This window comes from Oncorhynchus gorbuscha, linkage group LG09, assembly GCF_021184085.1.
Source record: "Oncorhynchus gorbuscha isolate QuinsamMale2020 ecotype Even-year linkage group LG09, OgorEven_v1.0, whole genome shotgun sequence".
NCBI classification, from domain to species: Eukaryota; Metazoa; Chordata; class Actinopteri; order Salmoniformes; family Salmonidae; genus Oncorhynchus; species Oncorhynchus gorbuscha.
The window spans coordinates 11600157-11627213 of NC_060181.1; the positions used below are offsets into that span (position 1 = coordinate 11600157).

Genomic DNA, 27057 nt, shown 5'->3' on the forward strand with positions numbered 1-27057 from the left:
GTTTCCCTTCCGATTGCCACTTCTAATGCTTCATGTCACTGGGGTTTTCTCAAATAACCTTTTCAGAGTGGTTTCCTCGCTTTGCCTTTTTGAACTAAAAAGGTTCTCCCACAGCTGCAACCTTTTGAACCCCAAAAGGTTATTCGAGGCTCCTTTAGGGAAGAGGGGGACGAAAACATGGACACTTTTGAGCATGAGTTTTCGAGGATGTAATAACTGAAAAAATATGCAAGTTGCCTCGCGACACCCACACCAGAGAATGTGTTTTTTTTCTCTCTCTCTCTCTCGGTGCGTAAAGACGCACACCCGGCTTGCTTGACTGTTGGTGTTCCTCAGCTCGCGCTGCTGCCCAGACTTCAGGTTGGGGAGCCGTCACGTATTTACTGACGGGGACACGTGAGTTTTCGTGCCGATGCTCCATCTGCTCGCGAAGGCACTATTTGGGGAGATAAACCGAACCAACCGTCATTTTCCTTTCCGTTTGCCGTTTCGTGTCAACAAGTTCAACTCCAGATTCTCTCAGTCTGTCTGCCACCGGGAGGGAAATAACGGAACCGCTGCTCCCTCCTGTCACACCAACTCACCAAGGGAGATTTATTTCCTTTAAAACTTTGGAATCTTTTTTTCGGTAAACAAAAGAATCAGAGCGCGCAGAGAATGATGGCACGACGCATTGACCAAAACCTGGTTTTCTCGTCCATGTTTGGATGCTTGGTTTGGCTGACGGTGGTTTCTGTCGTTCACGCTGACGGTAAGTTTTTTCTACATGGGTTGTGACGCCCTGTCCAATTAGTAATGGTGTCGGTTTTGGTCACATCTGGCGCACCGTGGGCAGCTGTCAACATCTGGGGGTCTCGCGTCCAACCGGACATCTGAAGAGGGAGTGGAACCTCTGCCTTCAGGGCTGGAACGTTTGGTTGAGGATACACTTTTTAAACAACCTGGTGTATTCCATCCTGGTTTAAACTGGTGCTTAGAATTGAACACTGCTGCTACAAAAAGCTCATGCATAATGATAATACATGGTCTGTAGTAATAAACCTGTGTGAGCAGGATTTTGACTTGGTGTTGGAAGTCTCTCTCTTTCTCTCTCTATGTCTCTCTCTCTTTCTCTCTCTCTCTCTCTCTCTCTCTCTCTCTCTCCCTCTCTCTGTCTCTCTCTCTCTCTCTCTCTCTCTCTCTCTCTCTCTCTCTCTCTCTCTCTGTCTGTCTGTCTGTCTGTCTGTCTGTCTGTCTGTCTGTCTGTCTGTCTGTCTGTCTGTCTGTCTGTCTGTCTGTCTGTCTGTCTGTCTGTCTGTCTGTCTGTCTGTCTGTCTGTCTGTCTGTCTCTGTCTCTGTCTCTGTCTCTGTCTCTGTCTCTGTCTCTGTCTCTGTCTCTGTCTCTGTCTCTGTCTCTATCTCTATCTCTATCTCTATCTCTATCTCTCTCTCTCTCTCTCTCTCTCTCTCTCTCTCTCTCTCTCTCTCTCTCTCTCTCTCTCTCTCTCTCTCTCTCTCTCTCTCTCTCTCTCTCTCTCTCTCTCTCTCTCTCTCTCTCTCTCTCTCTCTCTATCTCTCTCCTCTCTGCAGTGAGATATTGATGATTTGTGTGTCTTTCTCTGCACTCACTCATACAGACATGTTACAACTCACACAGCTTTCTTTGAATTCTAAAATGTGAAATCGAATGATTTCTCTGAGATTAAAAAATCTCAAGAAATGTTAATTGTCAAAGTAACCCTATTGAATTAATGATGAAATTTCTTTGAAATCTGAACACAGATAGCCATAGTGATGATGATGATGATGGTCTGTATAGGGGTGGCCACTGCAGTTCATACAATATATAGTGAATCCTCCTCCTATAACAGATGATGTAACTAGGGGGCAGCGCTCCCTGCTGTCTGTGTCCCAAAATGATGGAACTAGATAAATTGATCCTGGATCTGCACTGTAGTTATGATCCGTGATGGGGAACTCTGTTATCTAATGTGAAGGGTTTATAACAGGTTTTAAAGTAGTTAATATACTATTAATTGTATAGATAGTTAAATCAGTTGTGTAACTGTTTTTATAACTGTTGCAACTGATTTTATAAACTAGTTATTTTACAGTCTATACCATGGTATCTGCTGTGTTCCTGCTGTAAAGGTGTTAAACTACTGATTTACCGTCCGTACCATGGTACAGTGGGGCAAAAAAGTATTTAGTCAGCCACCAATTGTGCAAGTTCTCCCACTTAAAAAGATGAGAGAGGCCTGTAATTTTCATCATAGGTACACTTCAACTATGACAGACAAAATGAGAAAAAAAATCCAGAAAATCACATTGTAGGATTTTTAATGAATTTATTTGCAAATTACGGTGGTAAATAAGTATTTGGTCAAAAACAAAAGTTTATCTCAATACTTTGTTATATACCCTTTGTTGACAATGACAGAGGTCAAACGTTTTCTGTTTTCTGTCTTCACAAGGTTTTCACACACTGCTGCTGGTATTTTGGCCCATTCCTCCATGCAGATCTCCTCTAGAGCAGTGATGTTTTGGGGCTGTTGCTGGGCAACACTGACTTTCAACTCCCTCCAAAGATGTTCTATGGGGTTGAGATCTGGAGACTGGCTGTCATGCAGGTGAAAGAGGACCCAAAAGCGACTTGGCGAAAACAGAGTCTTTAATCCAGTAAAGTGAATACAAACAAAAAAACACAACTTTCACTCGAAATGACGAGGACAAACTGGAGACTCGATCTTGAACAGCAGGTGAACAGCAGGTTGCCTCGGGAAGGCACTTGAACCAGACAGACTCAGACACCTGCTCACCACGCAGCATCTGAGGAAAACACGACACGACAGGGCGATACACAAACACAGCACGGTGAAATCTAGACAAGGAACCGACAGGACAGGAACGGAACACAAAGGAAGAAATAGGGACTCTAATCAGGGGAAAGGATCGGGAACAGGTGTGGGAAGACTAAATGATTGATTAGGGGAATAGGAACAGCTGGGAGCAGGAACGGAACGATAGAGAGAAGAGAGAGCGAGAGAGTGAGAGAGGGAGGGGGAGAGAGAGGGATAGAAAGAGGGAAAGAACCTAATAAGACCAGCAGAGGGAAACGAATAGAATGGGAAGCACAGGGACAAGACAAGATAATAAATGACAAAACATGACACTGGCTAGGCCACTCCAGGACCTTGAAATGCTTCTTCCTAAGCCACTCCTTCATTGCCCGGGCGGTGTGTTTGGGATCGTTGTCATGCTGAAAGACCCAGCCACGTTTCATCTTCAATGCCCTTGCTGATGGAAGGAGGTTTTCACTCAAAATCTCACGATACATGGCCCCATTCATTCTTTCCTTTACACGGATCAGTCGTCCTGGTCCCTTTGCAGAAAAACAGCCCCAAAGCATGATGTTTCTACCCCCATGCTTCACAGTAGGTATGGTATTCTTTGGTTGCAACTCCGCATTCTTTGTCCTCCAAACACGACAAGTTGAGTTTTTACCAAAAAGTTATATTTTTAGTTTCATCTGACCAATCTTCTTCTGGATCATCCGAATACTCTCTAGCAAACTTCAGACGGGCCTGGACATGTCTGGCACTGCAGGATTTGAGTCCCTGGCAGCATAGTGTGTTACTGATGGTAGGCTTTGTTACTTTGGTCCCAGCTCTCTGCAGGTCATTCACTAGGTCCCCCTGTGTGGTTCTGGGATTTTTGCTCACCGTTCTTGTGATCATTTTGACCCCACAGGGTGAGATCTTGCGTGGAGCCCCAGATCGAGGGAGATTATCAGTGGTCTTGTATGTCTTCCATTTCCTAATAATTGCTCCCACAGTTGATTTCTTCAAACCAAGCTGCTTACCTATTGCAGATTCAGTCTTCCCAGCCTGGTGCAGGTCTACAATTTTGTTTCTGGTGTCCTTTGACAGCTTTTGGTCTTGGCCATAGAGGAGTTTGGAGTGTGACTGTTTGAGGTTGTGGACAGGTGTCTTTTATACTGATAACAAGTTCAAACAGGTGCCATTAATACAGATAATACAGATAACGAGTACTTATTTTCCACCATAATTTGCAAATAAATTAATTAAAAATCCTACAATGTGATTTTCTGGATTTTTTTCTCATTTTGTCTGTCATAGTTGAAGTGTACCTATGATGAAAATTACAGGCCTCTCTCATCTTTTTAAGTGGGAGAACTTGCACAATTGGTGGCTGACTAAATACTTTTTTGCCCCACTATCTGCTGTGTTCCTGCTGTAAAGGTGTTAAACTACTGATTTACAGTCTATACCATGGTATCTGCTGTGTTCCAGCTGTAAAGGTGTTCTCTCCCCAGGTCGTGTGTTTCTATTGGACCAGAGAAACACGTCTGACTCTGGGGGATTGGCCGAGGCAGAACATGCGTGTGCTGTCCATGATGCCCGGCTTGCGTCGACCGAGGAGCTGCGTCACGCCGTGGTGGAGTGTTCCTTCTATGCCTGCACAAGAGGATGGCTGGATGGGGGCTTCGTGGGGTAAGACATAAACACACACACAGAAACACACACACAACCACACACTGACATGTTTTAGGTGTGGCAAGTATCAGGACTGTTATAAATATGTGTGAAGCAAGACTGACGTTTAGAGGAGACAACGAGAAGGGAGGGAGGGAGGGAGGGAGCGAGGGAGCGAGGGAGGGAGGGAGGGAGGGAGGGAGGGAGGGAGCGAGGGAGGGAGGGAGGGAGGGAGGGAGGGAGGGAGGGAGGAGGGAGGGAGAAATTGACATCCGATGAAGAAAGAGAAAGATATTTATTTTTATTTTTTCACCTTTATTTAACCAGGTAGTCAAGTTGACAACAAGTTCTCATTAACAACTGCGACCTGGCCAAGAATAAAGCAAAGCAGTTCGACACAAACAACAACACAGAGTTACACGTGGAATAAACAAAACATACAGTCAATAATACAGTTGAAGAAAATCTATATACAGCATGTGCAAATGAGGTAAGATAAGGGAGGTAAGGCAATAAATAGGCCATGGTGGTGAAGTAATTACAATATACCAATTAGACACCGGAGGGATTGATTTTCAAAAGATTAATGTGCAAGTAGAGATACTGGGGTGCAAAGTAGCAAGATAAATAAATAAATACAGTATGGGGATGAGGTAGTTAGATGGGCTATTGGCAGATGGGCTATGTACAGGTGCAGTGATCTGTGAGCTGCTCTGACAGCTGGTGCTTAAAGCTAGTGAGTGAGATATGATCTCCAGCTTCAGTGATTTTTGCAGTTCGTTCCAGTCATTGGCAGCAGAGAACTGGAAGGAAAAGCAGCCAAAGGAGGGATTGGCTTTGGGGGTGATCAGAGAGATATACCTGCTGGAGCGCGTGCTACGGGTGGGTGCTGCTACGGTGACCAGTGAGCTGAGATAAGGCGGGGCTTTACCTAGCAGAGACTTGTAGATGACCTGGAGCCAGTGGGTTTGGCGATGAGTATGAAGCGAGGGCCAGCCACGAGAGCGTACTGGTCGCAGTGGTGGATGGTATATGGGGCTTTGGTGACAAAACGGATGGCACTGTTGGAGGCTATTTTCTAAATGACATCGTCGAAATCGAGGATCGCGATTCTAGATTTAATTTTGGATTGGAGATACTTAATGTGAGCCTGGAAGGAGAGTTTACAGTCTAACCAGACACCCAGGTATTTGTAGTTGTCCACATATTCTAAGTCAGAGCCGTCCAGAGTAGTGATGATGGACAGGCGGGCAGGTGCGGGCAGTGATCAGTTGAAGAGCATGCATTTAGTTTGACTTGCATTTAAAAGCAGTTGGAGGACACAGAAGTAAAGTTGTATGGCATTGAAGCTCGTCTGGAGGTTAGTTAACACAGTGTCCAAAGAAGGGCCAGAGGTATACAGAATGGTGTATTCTGTGTAGAGGTGGATCAGAGAATCACCAGCAGCAATAGCGACATCATTGATGCATACAGAGAAGAGAGTCGGCCTGAGGATTGAACCCTGTGGCACCCCCATAGAGACTGCCAGAGGTCCGGACAACAGGCCCTCCGATTTGACACACTGAACTCTGTCTGAGAAGTAATTGGTGAACCAGGCGAGGCAATCATTTGAGAAACCAAGGCTGTTGAGTCTGCCGATAAGAATGTGGTGATTGACAGAGTCGAAAGCCTTGGCCAGGTTGATGAATATGGCTGCACGGTAATGTCTCTTATCGATGGCAGTTATGATATTGTTTAGGACCTTGAGCGTGGCAGATTGCATAGCGGAGAAGGTACGGTGGGATTCGAAATGGTCGGTAATCTGTTTGTTAACTTTGCTTTCGAAGAGCAGGCTAGTAATAGGGGTTGCAACAATTTCTGCAGATCATTTTAGAAAGAGAGGGTCCAGATTGTCCAGCCCGACTGATTTGTAGGGGTCCTGATTTTGCAGCTCTTTCAGTCATGTAGGTAGGGCGGGAGGGAGGGAGGGAGAGATTGAGACAGAGAGACAGAGAGAGAGAGAGAGACAGACAGACAGACAGACAGACAGACAGACAGACAGACAGACAGACAGACAGACAGACAGACAGACAGACAGACAGACAGACAGACAGACAGACAGACAGACAGACAGACAGACAGACAGACAGACAGACAGACAGACAGACAGACAGACAGACAGAGAGAAAGGCTCCTCTGTTCTTCTATACAGGAGGAGGGAATTCTGAGCCAGGGTGTCATGCTGACAGCCAACTCCATTTACACCTCTGTCGCCACAGCAACATGACACACAGCTCCGACAGAGAGAGAGATAATTAGCTGTAGGGAGACAGGGTGGTAGAGAAAGACAGCCATGGAAAGAGAAAAGGCAGAAGAGACATATGGAGTGATGAGCAGGGGAGACGTTGGGGGCCTGTGGTCAGTAGTAATTAGGGGCTGTGGTCAGTAGTAGAGCTGGGGGCCTGTGGTCAGTAGTAGAGCTGGGGGCTGTGGTCAGTAGACAGGGGGCATGGAAAGAGTAGAGCTGGGGGCCTGGGTCAGAAGAGAGCTGGGGGCCTGCGGTCATAGTGGCTGGGGGCCTGTGGTCAGTAGAGAGCTGGGGGCCTGTGGTCAGTAGTAGAGCTGGGGGCCTGTGGTCAGTAGTAGAGCTGGGGGCCTGTGGTCAGTAGTAGAGCTGGGGGCCTGTGGTCAGTAGTAGAGCTGGGGGCCTGTGGTCAGTAGTAGAGCTGGGGGCCTGTGGTCAGTAGTAGGGCCTGCTCAGGGGCTGGGGGCCTGTGGTCAGTAGTACAGCTGGGGGCCTGTGGTCAGTAGTAGAGCTGGGGGCCTGCGGTCAGTAGTAGAGCTGGGGGCCTGTGGTCAGTAGTAGAGCTGGGGGCCTGCGGTCAGTAGTAGAGCTGGGGGCCTGTGGTCAGTAGTAGAGCTGGGGGCCTGTGGTCAGTAGTAGAGCTGGGGGCCTGTGGTCAGTAGTAGAGCTGGGGGCCTGTGGTCAGTAGTAGAGCTGGGGGCCTGTGGTCAGGTAGTAGAGCTGGGGGCCTGTGGTCAGTAGAGCTGGGGGCCTGTGGTCAGTAGTAGAGCTGGGGGCCTGTGGTCAGTAGTAGAGCTGGGGGCCTGTGGTCAGTAGTAGAGCTGGGGGCCTGTGGTCAGTAGTAGAGCTGGGGGCCTGTCAGTAGTAGAGCTGGGGGCCTGTCAGTAGTAGAGCTGGGGGCCTGTCAGGTAGAGCTCAGTAGTAGAGCTGGGGGCCTGTGGTCAGTAGTAGAGCTGGGGGCCTGTGGTCAGTAGTAGAGCTGGGGGCCTGTGGTCAGTAGTAGAGCTGGGGGCCTGTGGTCAGTAGTAGAGCTGGGGGCCTGTGGTCAGTAATAGAGGGGGCCTGGGTCAGGCCTGTGGTCAGTAGTAGAGCTGGGGCCTGTGGTCAGTAGTAGAGCTGGGGGCCTGTGGTCAGTAGTAGAGCTGGGGGCCTGTGGTCAGCTAGTAGTAGAGCTGGGGGCCTGTGGTCAGTAGTAGAGCTGGGGGCCTGTGGTCAGTAGTAGAGCTGGGGGCCTGTGGTCAGTAATAGAGCTGGGGGCCTGTGGTCAGTAGTAGAGCTGGGGGCCTGTGGTCAGTATACTCTGTAGAGCATTAAACACAAAATGCCTCGCTTTCTCTCTCTCTCTATCTCGCTCTCTTATTAATTCAGTTGAAGTTCAATTATGGGCTTTATTGTCATGGAAACATATGTTTACGTCGCCAAAGCAAGTGAAATAAATAATCAACCAAAGTGAAACAAACAATAAAATATCTGAAGTAAACACAACACTCACAAAAGATTAAAGACATGTCAAATGTCATATTGACTATATTTTGTGTTGTAACGATGTTTAAATAGTTCAAGTACAAAAGGGAAAATAAATAAGCATAAATATGGGTTGTATTTACAATGGTGTTTGTTCTTCACTGGTTGCCCTTTTCTCGTGGCAACAGGTCACAAATCTTGCTGCTGTGATGTCACACTGTGGTATTTCACCCAGTAGATATGTAATCTGAGGGAAATATGTGTCTCTAATGAGGTTAGGAAGTGCAGCTCAGTTTCCACCTCATTTTGTGGGCAGTGAGCACATAGCCTGTCTTCTCCTGAGAGCCAGGTCTGCCTACGGCGGCCTTTCTCATTAGCAAGACTATACTCACTGAGTCTGTACATTGTCAAAGCTTTCCTTTAAGTTTGGGTCAGTCACAGTGGTCAGGTATTCTGCCACTGTGTACTCTCTGTGTGGGACCAAATAGCATTCTTGTTTGCTCAGTTTTTTGTTAGTTTTTCCAATGTGTGAAGTAATTATCTTTTTGTTTTCTCATGATTTGGTTGGGTCTAATTGTGTTGCTGACCTGGGGCTCTGTGGGGTGTGTTTGTGTTTGTGAACAGAGCCTCAGGACCAGCTTGCTTAGGGGGCTCTTCTCCAGGTTCATCTCTCTGTAGGTGATGGCTTTGTTATGGAAGGTTTGGGAATCACTTCCTTTTAGGTGGTTGTAGAATTTAACAGCTCTTTTCTGGATTTTTCTAATTAGTGGTTATCGGCTTAATTCTGCTCTGCATGCATTATTCAGTGTTCTACGTTGTACATGGAGGATATTTTTGCAAAATTCTGCGTGCGGAGTCTCAATTTGGTGTTTGTCCCATCTTGTGAATTCTTGGTTGGTGAGCTGACCCCAGACCTCACAACCATAAAGGGAAATGGGTTCTATGACTGATTCAAGTATTTTTCGCCAGATCCTAATTGGTATGTCAAATTGTATGTTCCTTTTCATGGCATAGAAGGAAGGCCCCTGCCTTGTCTCTCAGATCGTTCACAGCTTTGTGGAAGTTTCTGTGGTGCGGATGTTTAAGCCGAGGAATGTATAGATGTTTTTGTGTACTTCAGGACAACGGTGTCTAGATGGAATTTGTATTTGTAGTCCTGGCAACTAGACCTTTTTTGGAACACCATTATTTTTGGGAGGCAGCAGGTAGCCTAGTGGTTAGAACGTTGGGCCAGTAACCAAACGGTTACTGGATTGAATCCTGGAGCTGACAAGGTAAAAATCTGTTGTTCTGCCCCTGAACAAGGCAGTTAACCCACTGTTCCCCGGTAGGCCATCATTGTAAATAACAATGTGTTGTTAACTGACTTGCCTAGGCACACCTGTAGGACCTGAGCGCTCTAGAGCAGGTATTCATCAAAGCACTAGGAAGATTCTTGGTGGTTCCAAACTTTCTCCATTTAACAATGATGGAGGCCACTGTGTTTCTGAGCTCTACGGACAATTCCTTCGACATCATGGCTTGGTTTTTGCTCTGATGCACTGTCAACTGTGGGGCCTAATAAAGACAGTTGTGTGCCTTTCCAAATCATTCCAATCTATTGGATTTACCACAGGCGGACTCCGATCAAGTTGGAGAAACATCTCAAGTATGATTAATGGAAACAGGATGTACTAGAGCTGAATTTTGAGTCTCATAGCAAAGGGTCTGAATACTTATGTATAAAAGGTATTTCTGTTTTTTTGTGTTTTTTTTATACATTTGCAAAAATATCTAAACAATAGTTTTTGCTTCATCATTATGGGGTAATTGCGTGTAGATTGATGAGATTGTTACATTTATTTCATCCATTTTATAATAAGACTGTAATGTCACAAAACGTGGGAAAAAGTCAAGGGGTCTGAATACTTTTCCGAAGGCGCTGCATCGACACACAATCCTCCATCTCTCTGTGTTTCACCATTTTCCTTCAATTCGCAAGAGTCTGAATGTAACTCAAAGGAGAAAGCATCCGAGTGAGTGAAACAGCACCCTTCTCTCTCTATGTGTAGACCATCTGTCTGATCCTGTCTGGTCCAAACGAGTATGACATTGTTGCCGCCCGTAGCATTGAACGCAAGGGAAGCCATTAGACATCTGATCTCCCTTGACCAAAATATTATACAAAAATTAGCCAATCAGCATTGAGCTAAACTGTGCAAGGTCAACTGTGAATGGTCCTGGTGCACCAAAAAAAAAAGTTTCAAGGGAAGCCAGCTTGGATTTGGCTTCACTCCTATCAAAACCCATTGAGAGCGTACGTCACTGACAGAAACACTTGAATTGTTGCATCTCATTGTGTTGTTGTCCTCCAGTGGCTATCCAGCTAGCTAACATGGTCCTTTTCCTAAATTAGCAATGGAGAGGGATTTGGACTTGTGGTTTTACTTAATTCTTCATACTGGCCAATGATAATAACAGCGATTCTGATCCAACCATTAATTCACACATTGTTTTGTCCCTGGCCTGAGAGGATGGAAGTTCAATATGTAGCTAGATGTAGAAGGCTAATGTTAACTAGTTTAACTCTGCCCATGAATGGAAGTTAGGCTAGTGACCAAGCATTTTAGCCAGGTAGACTAGGACAACAAAACTAAATTCCCGTACTGTATCACAGAGTGAAAGACCGTTTCGTCAACATAAAAGAGGAGGGCGGCATTGGTGTTTCTCTACAAGTAGAGTGAGTCAACATGTTTTTCTACTTGCACGAACGCACACACACACACACACACACACACACACACACACACACACACACACACACACACACACACACACACACACACACACACACACACACACACACACACACACACACACACACACACACACACACACACACACACACACACACACACACACAGAAATCAGAACCATGGAGAGTCACATCATATTTAGCTGACGTTGATTGGACTAAATTGTTTTTGGTATCTTTATGTCGTTACTGTATTAGAAGAGGTGATTTGATGGTGTTGGATATAGTGGAGGGTGCTGCTGTTTTCCTTGCAACTTGCAGTAACTCTCTGTGGTTCTAAATCAATAGTTGTTTAGTGGTCCAAAAATGTGGGAAACGTGAACTTGCTTGACCCTGCTGTAGGTCATGTAACTAACTGTCTGTTACATACAATACACTTTGTGGACTTCACTGGACAGACGCTGCTATCTTGTTTTGTGATAAAACTAAGGTCTTGCTGAATTCTGTATTCTGCCACTGTGTCTTCTTATTGTCTTTGCCTTCAGTGTCAAGGCATATGAACTAACACGTTATAGAGCAAACAACAGGGTGCTATTCCCCCCCCCATGCACCGCTACTGTGTCCAACCCATAATTTTACATGTCGCATTCTTCTCTCTTCTGATAAGGGTTACTATGGAAACGAGTCAAACTAAAAAAAAAAACATTTTAAATGTTGACTGCCTTAAATCAAATGGACGTCAGCTGTTAGACCCACTGTTTACCCCTATATATATATATATATATATATATATATATATATATATATATATATATATATATATATATATATATATATATATATATATATATATACATACATGCCATTTATATGGGGCGGCAGGGTAGCCTAGTGGTTAGAGCGTTGGCCTAGTAACCGGAAGGTTGCAAGTTCATACCCCCGAGCTGACAAGGTACAAATCTGTCGTTCTGTCCCTGATCAAGGCAGTTAACTCACTGTTCCTCGGCTGCCATTGAAAATAAGAAATTGTTCTTAACTGACTTGCCTGGTTAAATAAATATTTTAGCATATGCTTTTATCCAACGGAATTACAGTCATGCATACATATATTTTACATACAGGTGGTTCCGGGAATTGAACCCACTACCCTGGGGTTACAAGGGCCATGCTCTACCAGCAGAGCTACAAAGGAGCACCCCGTTCACTATGTTTAGACCGGAATGTATTTAACGACAGGGTCACAAAACAGGTCACTTTCAGACACGGTGTCGTGACTCATCGTCAGCAAGAAGGTGTCAGAGGCAGGAGGTAGACATCACCGTCCTCCACCTCATTCCTTTCACCCACACACACACACACACACACACACACACACACACACACACACACACACACACACACACACACATTTCACACTCACACACACACACACACACACACACACACACACACACACATACACACACACACACACACACACACACACACACTCATACACACACACACACACACACACACACACACACACACACACACACACACACACACACACACACACACACACACACACACACACACACACACACACACCCACATACACACACACCCACCCACACACATACACACACACACACATAAGCCCACACAAACACATAACTACACATTGCCTCTTACTTTACACACATTATACCACTGATGTCACACACACATACACACTCAGCCAACTTCTGTCTGTAGCGTCCAAACCGTTTGGGCTACAAACAATATGACACCGCTATGGAAAGAGGAGACGTTGTTGTTCTCCATTTTGCTCTGCATCTCCCCCACAAGTGTCAAGGGACCGTTCTGAATGTAACCGGGGTACCGGTTGAAAATAAATGAGCGGAAGTATGAAGGTAGTTTTGTGTCAAAAAAAAAAAAGAAAGGTGATTAATCTAAAAATATTTCCTTTGTCACACCCTGACCATAGTTTGCTTTGTATGTTCTATGTTTTGTTTGGTCAGGGTGTGATCTGAGTGGGCATTCTATGTGGGATGTCTAGTTTGTCTGTTTCTGTGTTTGGGCCTGATATGGTTCTCAATCAGAGGCAGGTGTTAGTCGTTGTCTCTGATTGGGAACCATATTTAGGTAGCCTGTTTTATCATTGTGGGTGATTGTCTATGTTAGTTGCTTGTGTTCAGCACAGTTCTCATTATAGCTTCACGGTCGTTATTCGTTTATTGTTTTGTATACAGTGTTCAGCGCTGTCTTTGATTAATAAATCACCATGAACACAAACCACGCTGCATCTTGGTCCGTTCCTTACGAAGATCGTGACATCCTAGATACAGGCGTGTATTCATGGATGCCAAAGGAAGCCTTGCCCCCCCCCCCCTTTCATTTTTCTCTGTTTCATAAATTTCCTTCAATTCGCAAGGAGGCAGAATGTATCTCAGCCTGAGAAAGCATCCGAATGTGGTCCTTCTGTAGCTCAGTTGGTAGAGCATGGCGCTTGTAACGCCAGGGTAGTGGGTTTGATCCCCGGGACCACCCATACGTAGAATGTATGCACACATGACTGTAAGTCGCTTTGGATAAAAGTGTCTGCTAAATGGCATATATTATTTATTATATTATTATTAGAGAAACAGTCTCTGTCTCTGTGTGTGTAGCTCATCTATCCGATGCAGTTTGGTCAAACATTTACGGCCAATGTTTCATACGCACAACTTGAATTTTTCGAGTGACTATACTCCCCCATAAATTAACATTTTTTCTTAGAAAATGTACTCTGGCGTCTCTGGACATTTTGAATGAGCATTTTGCACGCATTGAATTTTAGAAACGCACCTTTTTTTGACAAGGGGATTGAATCAGAGGAGCAGAACTGCCATGTTTGACCATTTCTGGTAAGAAGGACCACCTGATGGTGGCAAAAAGTGTTTATTACGATCTCATCTCGAAGAGAGGCGTTATTTTATGTTTCCCCTTTCCCTTACAAGGTGTTTATTAAAGACACTGTTAGGTATATGTGACATCGGGCGCTATTCATTTGTAAAACAATGTTTGCTCTTTAGGCCTATTTGGAAGTTGATCAAAAGAAATATTTTAATATATAATAATAATATATGCCATTTAGCAGACGCTTTTATCCAAAGCGACTTACAGTCATGTGTGCATACATTCTACGTATGGGTGGTCCCGGGGATCGAACCCACTACCCTGGCGTTACAAGCGCCATGCTCTACCAACTGAGCTACAGAAGGACTGTGCACTGGTCTGCCTACAGCAGACAGATCAGTGTCCGGTCTGGAGCGTGAAGTCACAATCTCTCCTTGTTGCATAGCAACCTAGCGGTGCCAAAAGACCATAATCCTCTGGTAGTTACGGCCACTTTCATCATGATCCTCTGGTAGTTACGGCCACTTTCACCATGATTCTTAGCCATTTGTTTGGTGCCATTTATCCTCATTCAGCCATATGGAGCTTCAGATTCAATACTTCTGGCTCAATGCTCCATCGGTAGTTTTCCATAGCACTACGTGGATTAAGTCAGAGCACTTGTCTGCTGGTTTCAATGTCAGCGAGACAGATTATAGAGTCTTCTCTTTTCAGCAGGAGCCATTTGCTTTCCAACATGTGGTTTCCCGCAATTGTATTTGAAGTATTGTGAAAGGCCTGTTTTGTCTCCTGTTCACTGACAGATTTGCCCTTCATTCCTGACTGTAGGCTATGCCTTGTTATTGGGCTACACACAATCCACAGCTAGGCAACTTTTTTAAAAAAGATCCTTATAGGCCTACTCACGGTGGAGTAAATTATTTAATTTCTTTCTGAAAAGACCACATTAATTCTATAACTTTGACAAAGTTATTTCAATTTATCAGAGGTACTGCGGCACCTCCAGCATCCTTCCTGATTTGAAATGATTTGATTTTATGAGGAAATAAATTAAGTTCTGCTGAGCAGCCAACCAGACCGAATATTGATGATGATGTAAATCAAGTGTTAATCAAATGTTATGTTGCTGTGGCAGTACTGTTGATATTTAAACTAGGTAGCTAGCTACACACACTCGACCAGTGACCGCATTTCCGCGAACAATCTCATACTGTACCTCTATCAGGACTTCTGATACATGATATTTATCCTGTCTAGATGAAGTCACACCTCTATCAGGGCTGCTGATATAGCATGATATTTATCCTGTCTAGATGTAGTCACACCTCTATCAGGGCTTCTGATACATGATATATATCCTGTCTAGATGTAGTCACACCTCTATCAGGGCTGCTGATATATGATATTTATCCTGTCTAGATGTAGTCACACCTCTATCAGGGCTGCTGATATAGCATGATATTTATCCTGTCTAGATGTAGTCACACCTCTATCAGGGCTGCTGATATAGCAGGATATTTATCCTGTCTAGATGTAGTCACACCTCTATCAGGGCTGCTGATACAGCAGGATATGTATCCTGTCTAGATGTAGTCACACCTCTATCAGGGCTGCTGATATAGCAGGATATTTATCCTGTCTAGATGTAGTCACACCTCTATCAGGGCTGCTGATACAGCAGGATATATATCCTGTCTAGATGTAGTCACACCTCTATCAGGGCTGCTGATATATGATATATATCCTGTCTAGATGTAGTCACACCTCTATCAGGGCTGCTGATATATGATATTTATCCTGTCTAGATGTAGTCACACCTCTATCAGGGCTGCTGATACAGCAGGATATGTATCCTGTCTAGATGTAGTCACACCTCTATCAGGGCTGCTGATACAGCAGGATATTTATCCTGTCTAGATGTAGTCACACCTCTATCAGGGCTGCTGATACAGCAGGATATGTATCCTGTCTAGATGTAGTCACACCTCTATCAGGGCTGCTGATATATGATATATATCCTGTCTAGATGTAGTCACACCTCTATCAGGGCTGCTGATACAGCAGGATATGTATCCTGTCTAGATGTAGTCACACCTCTATCAGGGCTGCTGATATAGCAGGATATTTATCCTGTCTAGATGTAGTCACACCTCTATCAGGGCTGCTGATACAGCAGGATATGTATCCTGTCTAGATGTAGTCACACCTCTATCAGGGCTGCTGATACAGAAGGATATGTATCCTGTCTAGATGTAGTCACACCTCTATCAGGGCTGCTGATACAGCAGGATATGTATCCTGTCTAGATGTAGTCACACCTCTATCAGGGCTGCTGATACAGCAGGATATGTATCCTGTCTAGATGTAGTCACACCTCTATCAGGGCTGCTGATACAGAATGATATGTATCCTGTCTAGATGTAGTCACACCTCTATCAGGGCTGCTGATACAGCAGGATATGTATCCTGTCTAGATGTAGTCACACCTCTATCAGGGCTGCTGATACAGCAGGATATGTATCCTGTCTAGATGTAGTCACACCTCTATCAGGGCTGCTGATACAGCAGGATATGTATCCTGTCTAGATGTAGTCACACCTCTATCAGGGCTGCTGATACAGCAGGATATGTATCCTGTCTAGATGTAGTCACACCTCTATCAGGGCTGCTGATACAGCAGGATATGTATCCTGTCTAGATGTAGTCACACCTCTATCAGGGCTGCTGATACAGCAGGATATGTATCCTGTCTAGATGTAGTCACACCTCTATCAGGGCTGCTGATACAGCAGGATATGTATCCTGTCTAGATGTAGTCACACCTCTATCAGGGCTGCTGATACAGCAGGATATGTATCCTGTCTAGATGTAGTCACACCTCTATCAGGGCTGCTGATACAGCAGGATATGTATCCTGTCTAGATGTAGTCACACCTCTATCAGGGCTGCTGATACAGCAGGATATGTATCCTGTCTAGATGTAGTCACACCTCTATCAGGGCTGCTGATACAGCAGGATATGTATCCTGTCTAGATGTAGTCACACCTCTATCAGGGCTGCTGATACAGCAGGATATGTATCCTGTCTAGATGTAGTCACACCTCTATCAGGGCTGCTGATACAGCAGGATATGTATCCTGTCTAGATGTAGTCACACCTCTATCAGGGCTGCTGATACAGCAGGATATTTATCCTGTCTAGATGTAGTCACACCTCTATCAGGGCTGCTGATACAGCAGGATATGTATCCTGTCTAGATGTAGTCACACCTCTATCAGGGCTGCTGATACAGCAGGATATGTATCCTGTCTAGATGTAGTCACACCTCTATCAGGGCTGCTGATACAGCAGGATATGTATCCTGTCTAGATGTAGTCACACCTCTATCAGGGCTGCTGATACAGCAGGATATGTATCCTGTCTAGATGTAGTCACACCTCTATCAGGGCTGCTGATACAGCAGGATATGTATCCTGTCTAGATGTAGTCACACCTCTATCAGGGCTGCTGATACAGCAGGATATGTATCCTGTCTAGATGTAGTCACACCTCTATCAGGGCTGCTGATACAGCAGGATATGTATCCTGTCTAGATGTAGTCACACCTCTATCAGGGCTGCTGATACAGCAGGATATTTATCCTGTCTAGATGTAGTCACACCTCTATCAGGGCTGCTGATACAGCAGGATATGTATCCTGTCTAGATGTAGTCACACCTCTATCAGGGCTGCTGATACAGCAGGATATGTATCCTGTCTAGATGTAGTCACACCTCTATCAGGGCTGCTGATACAGCAGGATGTGTATCCTGTCTAGATGTAGTCACACCTCTATCAGGGCTGCTGATACAGCAGGATATGTATCCTGTCTAGATGTAGTCACACCTCTATCAGGGCTGCTGATACAGCAGGATATGTATCCTGTCTAGATGTAGTCACACCTCTATCAGGGCTGCTGATACAGCAGGATATGTATCCTGTCTAGATGTAGTCACACCTCTATCAGGGCTGCTGATACAGCAGGATATGTATCCTGTCTAGATGTAGTCACACCTCTATCAGGGCTGCTGATACAGCAGGATATGTATCCTGTCTAGATGTAGTCACACCTCTATCAGGGCTGCTGATACAGCAGGATATGTATCCTGTCTAGATGTAGTCACACCTCTATCAGGGCTGCTGATACAGCAGGATGTAGAGGATGTTTGGCTGATGATGTATGTTTCTGGATCATGATGTCATCACGCAGCAATGTGTTTCTCCAGGACTACAGTGTGTGGTAACTTTTGTGTTATTCTCCAGGACTACAGTGTGCAGTAATCAGGGCAGTGCTCTGAAGGCAGTGGATGTGAAGATAGAGAACGCTACAGAGGACAACACACACCTGGATGTGTTCTGTGTCAAAGACAAAGGTCAGGACACACACACACACACACACGCGCACACACACACACACACACACACACACACACACACACACACACACACACACACACACACACACACACACACACACACACACACACACACACACACACACACACACACACACGCCACATTCTGCAATTCTCTGCCTTAAGATGTTTACTGACGACTGACAGAGGTCATGTTCCCACACCTCTCCACTCCCTCCATCTTTTCTCTCAATGTCATTTCGATTTAAGTGGCTTTATTGGCATGGGAAACAGATGTTTACATTGCCAAAGCAAGTGAAATAGATAATAAACTAAAGTGAAATAAACAAAACATGTTTTACAGTAAACATTACACTCACAAAAGTTCCAAAAGAATAAAGACAGTTCAAATGTCATATTATGTCTATATACAGTGTTGTATTTACAGTGTTGTATTCACAGTGTTGTATTTACAGTGTTGTATTTACAGTGTTGTATTTACAGTGTTGTATTTACAGTGTTGTATTTACAGTGTTGTTTATGCAGTGTTGTATTTACAGTGTTGTTTATGCAGTGTTGTTTATGCAGTGTTGTATTTACAGTGTTGTATTTACAGTGTTGTATTTGCAGTGTTGTATTTGCAGTGTTGTATTTACAGTGTTGTATTTACAGTGTTGTATTTACAGTGTTGTTTATACAGTATTGTATATATAGTGTTGTATTTACAGTGTTGTTTATACAGTATTGTGTATATATAGTGTTGTATTTACAGTGTTGTATTTACAGTGTTCTCCACTTAAGTGCTGCTTAAGTGATCGACCCACCTTGAACCACTGAGCTAAATCCTCAGGTTAGCCACCACCCAAATGTGGTGTACCTCCATTACACATACACCTACCTCTCCAGTACAGAAGGGGATGGGGTTAGAGGTTGTTTTTGGACCGGCCCGCTGGTAGTCTTGGACTACTCCCAAGACTGATGTTTGGGTTTGAACTGAGGAACAGGAAAGTTACTGTGGGACCTGTAAAACCACAAAGAGAGGAGAGGAAATAGGCAAGAACATTTGAAATATGTACCCTCTTCTTTAGAGATCAGACGTGTTGTACATGCCACATAACTTTGAGGACCCTCCAGATATGAGCAAACCAATCAGACTCCAGATATGAGCAAACCAATCAGACTCCAGATATGAGCAAACCAATCAGACTTCAGTTATAAGCAAACCAATCAGACTCCAGTTATGAGCAAACCAATCAGACTCCAGTTATGAGCCAACCAATCTGAGTCTCCAGTTATGAGCAAACCAATCAGACTCCAGATATGAGCAAACCAATCAGACTCCAGATATGAGCAAACCAATCAGACTCCAGTTATGAGCCAACCAATTTGAGTCTCCAGTTATGAGCCAGCCAATCTGAGTCTCCAGTTATGAGCAAACCAATCAGACTTCAGTTATGAGCAAACCAATCAGACTCCAGTTGTGAGCCAACCAATCCGTGACAACCAGCCCCTATCTCTCCTACTGAGGGAAAGGACAGATAGAGAAACAGGACCCAACACTGCATGTTATAACTTACAATAACAGTGTGTATAACTGTGGCATAACATCATTGTTATATAACCTAACCTGGTAATGTTATACCTGTCAGGTGGACCATGTGACGATCCCCCTGCGTTCCCCAACACGCGTCTCCAGGGCCACACAGGGTTTGAGATGGGGGACGAGCTGCTGTACTCTTGTCTTCCTGGTCATGTGATGCCCAACGGCCACTCAGCATTCAGCCTGCTGTGTGACAGCTGTGGAGAGTGGTATGGACTGGTACAGCTTTGTAGCAAATGTAAGTGTATAATATGTACTAATTAGGGGGTGCCTATATAATCCTGTTTCTGTGTGTGTGTGTGTGTGTGTGTGTGTGTGTGTGTGTGTGTGTGTGTGTGTGTGTGTGTGTGTGTGTGTGTGTGTGTGTGTGTGTGTGTGTGTGTGTGTGTGTGTGTGTGTGTGTGTGTGTGTATCTGACCTCTCACCTTAGAGCCGTGACCTCTGGGCTCCACAGGAAGCTGTGATGAGGTCACACGCTTCACTTCCTGCTTATTAGTCATGCCTTCAGTTCCATGCATTTCATGTGAAGGTCAAGTGCAATACTTTTTGATCAGGCCAGTGCACTACATAGGGAATAGGGCTCTGGTATAAAGTAGTGCACTACATAGGGAATAGGGCTCTGGTATAAACTAGTGCACTACATAGGGAATAGGGCTCTGGTATAAAGTAGTGCACTACATAGGGAATAGGGCTCTGGTATAAAGTAGTGCACTACATAGGGAATAGGGCTCTGGTATAAAGTAGTGCACTACATAGGGAATAGGGCTCTGGTATAAAGTAGTGCACTACATAGGGAATAGGGCTCTGGTATAAAGTAGTACTAAAGTAGTGCACTACATAGGGAATAGGGCTCTGGTATAAAGTAGTCTGGTATAAAGCACTACACATAGGAATAGGGTTCTGGTATAAAGTAGTGCACTACATAGGGAATAGGGCTCCGGTATAAAGTAGTGCACTACATAGGGAATAGGGCTCTGGTATAAAGTAGTGCACTACATAGGGAATAGGGCTCTGGTATAAAGTAGTGCACTACATAGGGAATAGGGCTCTGGTATAAAGTAGTGCACTACATAGGGACTACATAGGGCTCTGGTCTAAAGTAGTGCACTACATAGGGAATAGGGCTCTGGTATAAAGTAGTGCACTACATAGGGAATAGGGCTCTGGTATAAAGTAGTGCACTACATAGGGAATAGGGCTCTGGTATAAAGTAGTGCACTACATAGGGAATAGGGCTCTGGTATAAAGTAGTGCATTACATAGGGAATAGGGCTCTGGTATAAAGTAGTGCACTACATAGGGAATAGGGCTCTAAAGTAATAGGGCTAGGGCTCTGGTATAAAGTAGTGCACTACATAGGGAATAGGGCTCTGGTATAAAGTAGTGCACTACATAGGGAATAGGGCTCTGGTATAAGTAGTGCACTACATAGGGAATAGGGCTCTGGTATAAAGTAGTGCACTACATAGGGAATAGGGCTCTGGTATAAAGTAGTGCACTACATAGGAATAGGGCTCTGGTATAAAGTAGTGCACTACATAGAATAGGGCTCTGGTATAAAGTAGTGCACTACATAGGGAATAGGGCTCTGGTATAAAGTAGTGCACTACATAGGGAATAGGGCTCTGGTATAAAGTAGTGCACTACATAAAGTAGTGCACTACATAGGGCTCTGGTATAAAGTAGTGCACTACATAGGGAATAGGGCTCTGGTATAAAGTAGTGCACTACATAGGGAATAGGGCTCTGGTATAAAGTAGTGCACTACATAGGGAATAGGGCTCTGGTATAAAGTAGTGCACTACATAGGGAATAGGGCTCTGGTATAAAGTAGTGCACTACATAGGGAATAGGGCTCTGGTATAAAGTAGTGCACTACATAGGGAATAGGGCTCTGGTATAAAGTAGTGCACTACATAGGGAGTAGGGCTCTGGTCTAAAGTAGTGCACTACATAGGGAATAGGGCTCTGGTATAAAGTAGTGCACTACATAGGGAATAGGGCTCTGGTATAAAGTAGTGCACTACATAGGAATAGGGCTCTGGTATAAAGTAGTGCACTACATAGGAATAGGGCTCTGGTATAAAGTAGTGGGCACTACATAGGGAATAGGGCTCTGGTATAAAGTAGTGCACTACATAGGGAATAGGGCTCTGGTATAAAGTAGTGCACTACATAGGGAATAGGGCTCTGGTATAAAGTAGTGCACTACATAGGAATAGGGCTCTGGTATAAAGTAGTGCACTACATAGGGAATAGGGCTCTGGTATAAAGTAGTGCACTACATAGGGAATAGGGCTCTGGTATAAAGTAGTGCACTACATAGGGAATAGGGCTCTGGTATAAAGTAGTGCACTACATAGGGAATAGGGCTCTGGTATAAAGTAGTGCACTACATAGGGAATAGGGCTCTGGTATAAAGTAGTGCATTACATAGGGAATAGGGCTCTGGTATAAAGTAGTGCACTACATAGGGAATAGGGCTCTGGTATAAAGTAGTGCACTACATAGGGAATAGGGCTCTGGTATAAAGTAGTGCATTACATAGGGAATAGGGCTCTGGTATAAAGTAGTGCATTACATAGGGAATAGGGTTCTGGTATAAAGTAGTGCATTACATAGGGAATAGGGCTCTGGTATAAAGTAGTGCATTACATAGGGAATAGGGTTCTGGTATAAAGTAGTGCATTACATAGGGAATAGGGTTCTGGTATAAAGTAGTGCATTACATAGGGAATAGGGTTCTGGTATAAAGTAGTGCATTACATAGGGAATAGGGCTCTGGTATAAAGTAGTGCATTACATAGGGAATAAAAAGTAGTGCACTACATAGGGAATAGGGTTCTGGTATAAAGTAGTGCATTACATAGGGAATAGGGTTCTGGTATAAAGTAGTGCACTACATAGGGAATAGGGCTCTGGTATAAAGTAGTGCACTACATAGGGAATAGGGCTCTGGTATAAAGTAGTGCATTACATAGGGAATAGGGCTCTGGTATAAAGTAGTGTGCATAGGGAATAGGGCTCTGGTATAAAGTAGGCAATAGGGCTCTGGTATAAAGTAGTGCACTACATAGGGAATAGGGCATTACTGGTATAAAGTAGTGCACTACATAGGGAATAGGGTTCTGGTATAAAGTAGTGCATTAAAGGGAATAGTCTGGTATAAAGTGCACTACATAGGGAATAGGGTTCTGGTATAAAGTAGTGCACTACATAGGGAATAGGGCTCTGGTATAAAGTAGTGCACTACATAGGGAATAGGGCTCTGGTATAAAGTAGTGCACTACATAGGGAATAGGGCTCTGGTATAAAGTAGTGCACTACATAGGGAATAGGGCTCTGGTATAAAGTAGTGCACTACATAGGGAATAGGGCTCTGGTATAAAAGTAGTGCACTACATAGGGAATAGGGCTCTGGTATAAAGTAGTGCATTACATAGGGAATAGGGCTCTGGTATAAAGTAGTGCACTACATAGGGAATAGGGCTCTGGTATAAAGTAGTGCACTACATAGGGAATAGGGCTCTGGTATAAAGTAGTGCATTACATAGGGAATAGGGCTCTGGTATAAAGTAGTGCATTACATAGGGAATAGGGCATAAAGTAGTGCAACATAGGGAATAGGGCTCTGGTATAAAGTAGTGCACTACATAGGGAATAGGGCTCTGGTATAAAGTAGTGCAACATAGGGAATAGGGCTCTGGTATAAAGTAGTGCACTACATAGGGAATAGGGCTCTGGTATAAAGTAGTGCATTACATAGGGAATAGGGCTCTGGTATAAAGTAGTGCACTACATAGGGAATAGGGCTCTGGTATAAAGTAGTGCACTACATAGGGAATAGGGCTCTGGTATAAAGTAGTGCACTACATAGGGAATAGGGCTCTGGTATAAAGTAGTGCACTACATAGGGAATAGGGCTCTGGTATAAAGTAGTGCACTGACATAGGGAATAGGGCTCTGGTATAAAGTAGTGCACTGACATAGGGAATAGGGCTCTGGTATAAAGTAGTGCACTGACATAGGGAATAGGTGTTATGCTGGTGAATGAGGACCCAAAAGCGACTTAACGAAAACAGAGTCTTTATTCCAGTAAATGACAAAAGGAATAATCCTGGAAATAACAAGGAGAAAACAAAACAGGAAAAACTTAAATCCACTCGTCAGTAGAGAGGACTGACTGGAGACTCGACCATAGACTGCAGGTTGCTTCGGGAAGGCACCGACCGTAGCAGACTAAGACACCTGCTCACACGCAGCATCTGAAGAAGACAAAACACGACAGGGCGAGACAAGGACACAGAACAGCGAACATCATACAAGGATCCGACAAGGACAGAAGCGGAAAACAGAGGGAGAAATAGGGACTCTAATCAGAGGGCAAAATAGGGGACAGGTGTGAAAGAGTAAATGAGGTAGTTAGGAGAATGAGGAACAGCTGGGAGCAGGAACGGAACGATAAGGAGAGAGCGCGAGAGAGGGAGAGAGGGAGGGGAAGAGAGGGATAGAAAGAGGGAAAGAACCTAATAAGACCAGCAGAGGGAAACGAATAGAAGGGAAGCACAGAGACAAGACATGATAACCAATGACAAAACATGACAATAGGGCTCTGGTATAAAGTAGTGGACTATGCTGGGAATAGGGTTCTGGTATAAAGTAGTGCATTACATAGGGAATAGGGCTCTGGTATAAAGTAGTGCACTACATAGGGAATAGGGCTCTGGTATAAAGTAGTGCACTACATAGGGAATAGGGCTCTGGTATAAAGTAGTGCACTACATAGGGAATAGGGTTCTGGTATAAAGTAGTGCATTACATAGGGAATAGGGCTCTGGTATAAAGTAGTGCACTACATAGGGAATAGGGCTCTGGTATAAAGTAGTGCACTACATAGGGAATAGGGCTCTGGTATAAAGTAGTGGACTATGCTGGGAATAGGGTTCTGGTATAAAGTAGTGCATTACATAGGGAATAGGGCTCTGGTATAAAGTAGTGCACTACATAGGGAATAGGGCTCTGGTCTAAAGTAGTGCACTACATAGGGAATAGGGCTCTGGTATAAAGTAGTGCACTACATAGGGAATAGGGCTCTGGTATAAAGTAGTGCACTACATAGGGAATAGGGCTCTGGTATAAAGTAGTGCCCTACATAGGGAATAGGGCTCTGGTATAAAGTAGTGCCCTACATAGGGAATAGGGCTCTGGTATAAAGTAGTGCACTACATAGGGAATAGGGCTCTGGTATAAAGTAGTGCACTACATAGGGAATAGTTGTCACGGCTGATGAAAGGAGAGGACCAAGGTGCAGCGTGGCAAAGTGTTCATACTTGTATTTGAACTGAATAAATAACTAAATTAACACTAAATTACTAAATTAACACTAAATGACTAAATTAACAAAGAGAATGAATGAAAACCGAAACAGTCCTGTCAGGTGCAGAAACACAAAACAGAAAATAACTACCCACCAAACCCCTGTGGGGAAAAGCTACCTAAGTATGGTTCCCAATCAGAGACAACGATAGTCAGCTGTCCCTGATTGAGTACCACACCCGGCCAAAAACAGACCTCTGCTAGGCCTAGGGTCTGGCTTCCGGATGTTACAGAACAGTCTCCCAGTTGTGAGTGAGAGATAAAAAAAAATCGAATCTAAATCGAATTGTATTTGTCGTGTACTCAGCGTACAGCAGGTATGAAGGTGCACTACATTGATTGGTTCTGACTTCTAAGCTTGAAAATATGAATTATTCTTATTCCTGTCACTGAGGGAGAGAGGGGAATGTAGCACGTTTACATTCTGTCGGAACATGTTATTGTTAGACATCAGGTATCCTATGGAAAGGAGAAGGGCCACTGTCTGGTACAAGTCAACAGGACAGCCGTGAGTTGGGGAGGAGTGAGGAATTTGGGCCGAGGTCAGGTCAGATGAAGTGAGAGAGAACAGTCATCACTAAAGTTCTGTATAGCAACAGAGATATATTGGCTACTCAGATGTGTAAGGAGGAGACTCAGCATAGGAGAAGAGTTAAATACCAGTGCTTGTGTGAATACACTACTGGTCAAAAGTTTTAGAACACCTACTCATTCAAAGGTTTTCTTTATTTTTACTATTTTATACATTGTAGAATAATAGTGAAGACATCAAAACTATGAAATAACACATATGGAATCATGTAGTAACCAAGAAAGTGTTAAACTAATCAAAATATATTTTATATTTGAGATTCTTCAAATAGCCACCCTTTGTCTTGATGAAAGCTTTACACACTCTTGGCATTCTCTAAACCAGCTCTCTCTCTCTCTCTCTCTCTCTCTCTCTCTCTCTCTCTCTCTCTCTCTCTCTCTCTCTCTCTCTCTCTCTCTCTCTCTCTCTCTCTCTCTCTCTCTCTCTCTCTCTCTCTCTCTCTCTCTCTCTCTCTCTCTCTCTCTCTCAGACAAGACAGAGACACACATCGACTATGAAGATAAGTTCACTGATCACGATCACCACCTCTCCTACGACACCCCTGCAGAGGAGGAGAACACAGAGGAGGAGAACACAGAGGAGGAACTGCTAGAGGAGAAGAACACAGAGGAGGAACTGCTAGAGGAGGAGAACACAGAGGAAAAGAACACAGAGGATGAGAACACAGAGGACGAGAACACAGAGGAGGAACTGCTAGAGGAGAAGAACACAGAGGAGGAGAACACAGAGGAGAAGAACATAGAGGAGGAGAACATAGAGGAGGAGAACACAGAGGAGAAGAACATAGAGGAGGAACTGCTAGAGGAGAAGAACACAGAGGAGAAGAACACAGAGGAGGAGAACACAGAGGAGGAGAACACAGAGGAGGAACTGCTAGAGGAGAAGAACACAGAGGAGGAACTGCTAGAGGAGGAGGTGAACACAGAAGAAGAGGAGCACAGCGATCAGGAACAACAAGAGGCCAGCTTCAGTGTGGAGGGAGAAGAGGAGGAGGAGGCAGGAGGAGGGAGGCGGCAGGAGGAGAGGAGCAGTCTTTGGGAGAGGAGGAGCAGCAAGGGGAGGAGGTGGAGGGAGGAATGAAGGAAGAGGTGGAAGAGTCGACAGACCCTCCCGTTGAGAAGGAGGACCAGATGGAGGAGATGGGCGTGTCAGAGGTGACTGAGGCGCCAGTCTCCCTGATATCTCAGAAGCACCTGTTCTGGTTCCCCTCAGAGGCCATCCAGGAGGCGGGACATGTGGAACCCACCCACTCGCTAG

At 44.5% G+C, this 27057-nt stretch overlaps 1 protein-coding gene across 1 annotated transcript; it reads left to right on the forward strand.

Moving 5' to 3' along the window:
- Positions 1–660: 660 nt before the first annotated feature.
- On the forward strand, positions 661–27057 carry LOC124043082 (sushi domain-containing protein 5-like). The gene is made up of 6 exons (XM_046361254.1): positions 661–751; positions 4316–4493; positions 18141–18250; positions 19882–20070; positions 26270–26492; positions 26988–27057. Exons 1-6 carry the CDS (start codon positions 661–663, stop codon positions 27055–27057), a joined length of 861 nt encoding a protein of 286 aa, XP_046217210.1.

What these genes read in the sequence shown, in the direction of transcription:
- LOC124043082 (XM_046361254.1), top strand. Translation starts at nt 661, where the DNA reads ATGGCACGACGCATTGACCAAAACCTGGTTTTCTCGTCCATGTTTGGA. An exon ending in TTCTGTCGTTCACGCTGACG is followed by an intron (nt 752 to 4,315) that starts GTAAGTTTTTTC and finishes TTCTCTCCCCAG; the next exon opens with GTCGTGTGTTTCTATTGGAC. An exon ending in GTTCTGTGTCAAAGACAAAG is followed by an intron (nt 18,251 to 19,881) that starts GTCAGGACACAC and finishes TATACCTGTCAG; the next exon opens with GTGGACCATGTGACGATCCC.